This window comes from Erithacus rubecula (assembly GCF_903797595.1).
Source record: "Erithacus rubecula genome assembly, chromosome: 4".
NCBI classification, from domain to species: Eukaryota; Metazoa; Chordata; class Aves; order Passeriformes; family Muscicapidae; genus Erithacus; species Erithacus rubecula.
In genome coordinates this window covers 32,841,185-32,848,844 of record NC_136686.1, presented here as the reverse complement: position 1 = coordinate 32,848,844, position 7,660 = coordinate 32,841,185, and the positions used below count along the sequence as shown (strand labels likewise).

General features: G+C 49.8%; 1 protein-coding gene across 1 annotated transcript; it reads right to left on the bottom strand.

Moving 5' to 3' along the window:
• Positions 1-789: 789 nt before the first annotated feature.
• RPL3 (ribosomal protein L3) lies at positions 790-7,385 on the bottom strand. The gene is made up of 10 exons (XM_079303505.1): positions 7,291-7,385; positions 6,466-6,658; positions 5,810-5,978; positions 4,830-4,965; positions 3,509-3,695; positions 3,049-3,209; positions 2,656-2,757; positions 2,101-2,196; positions 1,514-1,633; positions 790-899 (listed from the first exon to the last, which is right to left on the bottom strand). Exons 1-10 carry the CDS (start codon positions 7,291-7,293, stop codon positions 855-857), a joined length of 1,212 nt encoding a protein of 403 aa, XP_079159631.1. The 5' UTR covers positions 7,294-7,385; the 3' UTR covers positions 790-854.
• Between the last annotated feature and the right edge of the window lie 275 nt (positions 7,386-7,660).

The window sequence follows — 7,660 nt, the reverse complement described above, 5'->3', positions numbered from 1 at the left end:
AGCTAAGAGCAAATAGGGCCAACCCAGGTCTGTTTCAGGGCAGTGCTACATTTTGGTGTGAAGGTCGGGGGTTATTGTCTCAATCTCTGCCATGTCTCCAATTATGGTCAGTGAAGGACACACCAAACATCTCCCCTGGAGCCAGCAGGGTATTTTAGGTCAGGCAGTAACACAACACCAGCAGCACTCAGGGATCTCCTGCCTCCTCAGAGGGTGGGATGCAGATCATCCCCCTCCCCACCCAGGCAGGCCTGCTTCCTGCCACCTTACAGCAGGGAAGCTACGTGCATTCAGAAAAATCCAGCTGTTGAGGGGCTGGGATTCTTCAGAATACCTGCTGCATTCTGCTGCTCTCAGGGACAGCAACAAACAGCATTTGCAAAGTGCAGGCTGCAGCCCCTGCCTTACAGACACTGAAAGGTTTCCATGGCAACAACCAGCAACCTAAAATTTAGTGGTTTGAACTGTGTGGTTTATTTCAAAATCCACTTGACTCAAAGCTCTCTGTCCATCCAGCAGAGTATTGACAGGTGGTCTAATACCTCAGCACCTGCACATTTAGGGCCTCTGCTGCTTCACTATTTCACACAACCAGAAACACCTTGCTCTGACCCACAGCATTTGCTCTGCAAAACAAGCAACAGCAGCTTCAGTTCCTTTTAGAGCAACCCTTCATTAAGGTGGATGCTCATGAGCTAAAACTACATGCTTCTTTGGTGTGATCCACACGTAGTACCTGCAGACAAAGTACCAGGCTTGAAATAGCAATGTATACACAAAGAGGCAAAATTAATTTCTTTAAAATATTTATTTTTTGGTCTGAGAGCACACAGGCCACAGGACCATTCCACCCATTAGGCTGCCTCCTCTTTTGCAATGCGATCCTTCTTGAGTGGTCCCTGAAAAAAACCCACAAAAAAACAAGCTATGTAAACAGCAGTCTGCACAAAAGACACAACATCTTAATCATAGAAGCTGTAAAGTAATCAAGGTAAAAGAAGCCCTCCATGCTGCAACTCACTGGAAACCCCACACCCCATGCCCACAGCCAGAGGTTCTGGGAAAAGCTGAACCTGGTGCAGCTGCACTGGGCTGACTGGGTGGCTCTGGATGTGCCTGAGCAGCAACGCTGGTGCCACCTGCTGGGGAGGCTCCTGCTCACAGCAGTGCCGCTGCTTTCTCCAGTAAGTGACAGACGGGGAATGCCACCACTGTGAGCACCCTCCTCCCAAGCTGCTCTTAAGGGAAATAGAGCAGTGCTCTTCTGTGCTCCAACACTGAAGAACTTGTGCCCGAACATGGCAACACCCTTCAGACACCAAGAGCTGTCACAGGGAAATAAGACCCCAGGCCCCCTGCAGTTATAATCAAGTTGGCAAGAGGAGGCCTCTCAAATGAAGTTTCTGTTTCACAGCAATTCAGGCCACATGACAGCCCAAAGGCCAAGCTATCAGCTGCCATGAGCTCAAAGACAACAGTGATACACAATGAACGTGCCAGGAAGAGCCCTTACCATGAAAGCCTTCTTCTCCTCAGCTGTCTGGAAGCGGCCATGACCAAATTTGGAGGTTGTGTCAATGAACTTCAAGTCAATCTTCTCCAGGGCCCGGCGTTTGGTCTGCACAAGCAGGGACTAGAGAGAGATACCAGGTGAGTATGCAGCAGAGCACCCTTTTATCCTCCAGTACACTGGCTACTTGTCTCCTCCATGGCTAATGCCTCCTCAGTCCCACTAACTTCTGACTTCAGCTGCTGCCCACATGCAAGGAACACTGACCATTACCCATCTACCCTGCACCTTTGGCCTCCCATGCTGAAGACTGGTCAGCTTCCCACAGCATGAGCTCCACTCTGCCAGTATCCTTCTGGTCACAAGAATTCTCAAGCTTAAACTACACCCATCACTACCAACAACCCTGGATGGAGTTATCTGCAGAAATGACATCGTGCCACTTCCATGGCCATTACTATGAGGTGGGTTGGTGTGGCAGGCTTTTCTTTTAGCAAGCCACCTGATTCCCCAGCACACCACCTGCACCAAAGGCAGCACAGCTCCCTTGAACTGCTCCAGCCCACGTGGCAGCAGGCTGCACTACTCACCTTGCGCAGGGTCAGGACCCTCTTCTTGGTCCCCACAACACAGCCCTTCACCATGATGAAGTCATTGGTCACCTCACCGTAGTGCACAAAGCCTCCCTGAGCAAGGAGAGAACAGTCAGTGCTCTGTACCAAGCAGGACCAGTGATCACACCTGCCTACAGATCCACACAATTTCTGGGCCTTGGCCATTCCCACAACCACTGAAATCCTGTTTCCAGTATTTCCTTCCACTGGTCAAGTTTCTCAATGCAGTCATTTACTTGTTCCCATAGGGTTTTGATTAAGAGGATGACAAAACAGCAAAAACTCTTCAAATTATTCCTTGTACAAGTACCATTCAAGGTTTGCAACATCTCTGTCCTATTGCCACATAACAAATGCAATTTCTATGCTATAGAAGTCAATACTGAGGGTGACTAACACCACTACTTCAAAGAGCAGCTGACTTACTTCAAGAGCTCTTCATTCAGCCATTTTGTGACTTATGCCAGGCCCATTTGCCTCTTAGGATTGCAGCTCACAACAGACTCTTGGCACAGAGCTGCAGCAACTCACCAGAGGGTTAATGCTCTTGTCAGACAAATCATAATCAGTTGATGCATTGTTTTTGATCAGCTTTCCATCCTTGATTTGGTAACCTTGGCCAATCTTGTAAATCTGAAAACATAAAAGAAAGTGTACTTAACAGAAGATAGGAGAAAGAGCCTGTCATCAGATAAACTGCAAGAATTCTATACAGCTTCAAAGGAAACAGTCCTCTGCACTTGGAAAACACGTGGCCATGCAAGAATTTTAATTATCCAACATAACAAACCACAGCCACTATCCCCAAGACAACATTCTAACAGAGCAAAACACCCCGAGCAAAACTCGCCACTCTGCTCACTGTCAGAGAGGAGGTGACACCAAGCAGCTCTGGCTGTTTCCCAGCAGCAGAGAGGCACCAACCTTCTTGTTGATCTCGGTGCGGTGGTGGTAGCCCTTCTGGCCAGCACGGGCCACCGAGAAGGCGACGCGGGCAGGGTGCCAGGCGCCAATGCAGGCCACCTTGCGCAGCCCCCGGTGAGTCTTGCGCGGCAGCTTCTTGGTGTGCCAGCGGCTGGTGACACCTGCAAGGGACCAAGGCTGTCAAGCTGAGATGTCACCAAAGTCTTCAAGCACCCTTCAAGGTGCAGTCCCTCCCTGGCTGTCCCTGGGCTGTGTTCTCAGAAGGAAGGCAGCATGGAATGACTCCTCACGGATGTCAGGCGCTGTGCCCAGCGCTCATTCCATGGTCTCATCATTGAACTGTGACAGCAGTACGGATTTACCAAGCCAGCTCTTGGCACATGGACTTGGGAAAACTCAAGGCCAGGATTTTATTAAAAACTGCATCCTAGCACAAACAGAAGGACTTCCATTTGTTTACCTTTATATCCCTTGCCCTTGGTGACTCCAATGACATCTATCATCTCATCCTGGCCAAAGACTGTTGACACAGGCACCTGCTGCTCCAGCTTCTCCCGGGCCCAATCCACTTTCTCAGCAACAGTGCCACCATTCACCTGGATCTCCATCAGGTGAGACTTCTTCTGTCTCAGGGGGAGCAAACGCATCTAGAACACAAAGCATGACATTCAGTTCCTGCTCTTCTAAAGTGGACCCTCTATTAATAAGCCCAGCATCCTTTCCCAAAATATAAAACCTAAAGAAGGCCCTACAGTAAGGGGGAAGGTTGTGTAGTGGCTTGCAAGTCATTGCACCTGGAAGTTATATGCCTCCCACAGGAGTAGAGTTCTCTAACCCCACAGCCATCAGGCAAATTCCACTAAAGAAGAAGAGACAAGGGGCAATAGTTTTAAACAGAAACAGGGTGATTTAAATTGGACCTAAGAAGGATTATTTTTATTATGAAGGTCATGAGCCACTGGCACAAGTTGCCCAGGAAAGCTCTGGAGGCCCCACCACTAGAACTGTTCAGTGAAGTTAGATAGGGGCCTGAGAAACCTGGTCAAGTGGATACTGCTCCTGTGGGTTGAAACTGGATGGTCCTTAAGATCCTTCCAATCCAAACTCTTCTGATTGTTTGATAAAGCCTGCCACACTTAAAGCCACTTTGGTTGGATAGCATTTACAGTTACTTCTACTGTTATTTAGTAGAGGGAACCAGTGAGAGAATCAACGGAAGATGTAACACTACCTGTACTGTCTACCATAAGAAATTAATTTTATAAAATTAGTCATCTTATTGCACTTCGAGCCAACTCAAAAGATTTAATGCATCTCCCAAGAAAGCAGTCAGAGCACTGACAGCCAGGGAGACACTACATCACTCACAGAACACCTCCACCAGCTGAGCAAGAGAAGCTGCCAGAAGTCTGAGTGCTTGCAATCCCAACAGAATGCAGCCCGAAATGATGCTGAGCACACAAACCCGAGTTCAATGTTCAGTAGGGTTTTATTTGTAGCCGAAATTAAGAGAGTCCAGGTCTAGATGGTATCAGCAAAGGACTGAGTCCAAAAATTTACTACTACAGCTCAGCCTCTTTTGGATACTCCTTCAAAACCAGCCTGTGGTTGCCAAGGCTCCTCAAACATCCTATAAGCACAGCTCTGAAGAGAATGAATGTGTAATGTGCTGAACAGGGATCAAGCTGCAGGGAAGGCAGAAATCTCCCTACAGAGATGGATCAAGTTTCAAGTGTGCTCTCTCAGCAGTTTCCAGCATACCTGAGCCCACAGGCACTCACCTGAGTGTGAGCCATGACTCTAATAACCTGGCAGTACTTCTTCATGCTATTGAAATCTTTCTCCAGCTGCTTTTTGCCCTCCTCATCTTGCCACTTCTTGCAATATTTGGTGAAGGCCTTCTTCTTAGACTTGTGCCTTCAGGAGCAGAGCAGAGACAAGGTTTGGCTAAGCCCTTCATCAATCCCCAGGGAAGTGGGGTGAGCGGAAGGAGCTGCCACCTCAGTTGGTTTTGGCTCATTGCCAGCTTCTAATGACTCTTTCCACTGGCAAGCGGAGCCTGGAGCTCATCAGACAGTGGCGAAGTTGCCAAAGCTGAGCGGAGCTGCCATGAATTCCAAAGCACATTAACATTCACACTACAGAAAACAAAAGACTGTAAGGAGATGTCAAACAATAACAGAAAAAAAACAGATCTTTAAAGCAATTGTGAGAAGACTCTGATTTGCTTCAAAATACTCTAATTTCCCTCCCTTGTGTGCATTCCTAAAACACCCTTGAGAACTTTATTGCTTTACTCTGACGTCTTTTCAGCCGGTCAAGTTCATAAACAGGCTGGAAGCTCCAGACACGCTGGAGCCACCTCGGGCAAATGCACACTCTCAATCACAACAACAGTGCCTGGAACGGCAATCCCAAGTGACACTTGTATTCCCCTTTCCTGAGAAAACAGGGCTACAGTCAGGACTCGACACTCAACAACAAGCGCCAGAGGCGATTTCCTTATGTCCGCCCGTCGAAGTATCATCACGTGTAGCCTGTTAAGGCTCTCAGGCAAACCCGAGGCCACCACACCAAGAAGGGCACTACCCAAAGTTATGCTGCCACCCACATGGAGCCATTCCTACAGCCTACCCCATTATCAGGCTAGTCTGTCAAATCACCTCTAATTGCTAAAACGCTGTGCTAGGATCATTGCAACCCAGCAGTACAAATATGAACCACTGCCTGAGACCAGGCAAGGGCCTGCACTCTCTCTCACCAGTTCTTGTAGAAGCGGCGCTTGCACTCATCGCTGATGTGCTCAGCAAAGACGGTCTTGAAGCTACGGAGACCACGAGGAGTCTGCACGTATCCCACGATGCCCACAATGACCATGGGAGGAGTCTCTATAATAGTGACTGCCTCCACCACCTCCTTCTTGTTCACCTCTGGATGGAAACAGAAATACAGCACCATTAATTCCAGCAGCAACTCTTTATCACCACCTGTTTTCCTCTCGCTCCCAAGTCCTCCATAAGAAAACTGACTCAAGTTCTTTTCACAGAGATGATGCAGGGTTAAAGGAACCAGCCCTGAAGTCATAATTTAATTCCTTGCAAAACTGAGGCTGGCTCAGGTCAGCAAAGCTGGACAGGCAAAATGGATGGCAGCAAGGAGTACATTCAGGACTGGACAATCTCCAAAAAAACACCAAAAGCAGCTGACTGATGTCCCCCTATTCAGAAGGGCCATCCCAAGGAGCCTGTTAGTGTACAGCTAAACCAAACTGGTGGTTACAGCAGAAATACACCACCTACTTGGACTTGGAACAGGGTGAAGTCAAGCTTCGACTAAAATCCAGAGCTGCTACTGGGCCACCTGTCCCCACTCCTGACCAACCCCACCTCCTGTTTTAAGAGGAACATTAATACATACTAGATCCAGGTCTGTCCACTTCCCGGACAATGTGGGTCATGCCAGCTTTGTAGCCCAGGAAGGCTGTGAGATGCACAGGCTTGCTGGGGTCATCCTTGGGGAAGCTCTTGACCTTGCCCCTGTGCCTGCTGCTGCGCTTGCGGGGCAGGAAGCCCAGGGAGCCGTGCCTCGGGGCCGAGAACTTGCGGTGAGACTGGAGAGAAAACCAGCATTCAGTGCTTGCTACAGACTCGCCTGTGCCCGCTGGAGGGCCAGGGCCAACTCTGTCCTAGCCTTAGAATAGGAGTCTTACAGCTATCCAAATCATTTCACATTCTAGGAATTTTTAGAACTGCAGCAAACCAGCATCTCAACATTCACCTTTGAGCCAGTTGCTCTGGGTGGAAGTGCAATTTTTTTTCAAAAGGTTTTTTTCTCGAGTACCACCCCTGCAGCCTCTCTCTGCAACCTAAGAGCCAAGTAAGGGCTCCATCGGGAGAACTCCCAGCCATAAGCAGCTACACACGCAACTAAAAGCAAATATGGCTTTATTTTAAGAAAAAAATACTCGACACGAGTCGCCCTACGCGAAGTTTAAAGCCCCAAAAATGCCATAACCGTTCCTAGAAAAGAGAGCCCCAAATGCCCCCACAGCCCCCCGCGCCTCCCGAACACCGCGCCCTGCCCGGCCTCCCCGCGCACCGCCTCGCCCGCGCCCCGAAATGAGCCCCGCACGGCGACCCGCAGGTGCGGGGGGCGGCGGGCGCGGGGCCGTGCGGCGGGCAGGGCCGGGATGGCGGCGATGCCCGCGGGATGCGCGGCAAGGCCCGAGCGCTCCACACCCACCATCTTGTCCACGCGCCGGGCCGGAAGGGCCGCCAGTGCCGCGCGCAGCCTTTATAAGCGCCCCGACTCGCGCTCTCGCGAGAGGGTGGGCGGTGCCGCGGTGCGCGCGGCGCTACGGGTGGCGAGCGCGGCCATAAAGGTGCGCGGGCAGCGATGCGCGAAAAAGCAAGACCATCAGGCGGGGCTTGTGGGGAACTTCCGTGCGCACGGTCACTGGTGATAACAGATGTTTATGTCACTTTCTTCAATTCCATTTCATTCTAGATATTTCATGAAATTAAGGAAATTTTGACATTTTATTTCATGTCATGAAATGTTGACGTCGTTTCATTTAGTTTCATCAAGCTTCGCTTCATCGTTTCATTTTATT

Bases quoted from the DNA above. Each gene is read 5' to 3' on its own strand.
- RPL3 (XM_079303505.1), bottom strand. The intron at 2,197-2,655 runs GTGAGTTGCTGC...CTCCTTGCTCAG, and splicing joins ACAAGAGCATTAACCCTCTG to GGAGGCTTTGTGCACTACGG. The intron at 900-1,513 runs GTAAGGGCTCTT...GGTTTTTTTCAG, and splicing joins AGGAGAAGAAGGCTTTCATG to GGACCACTCAAGAAGGATCG.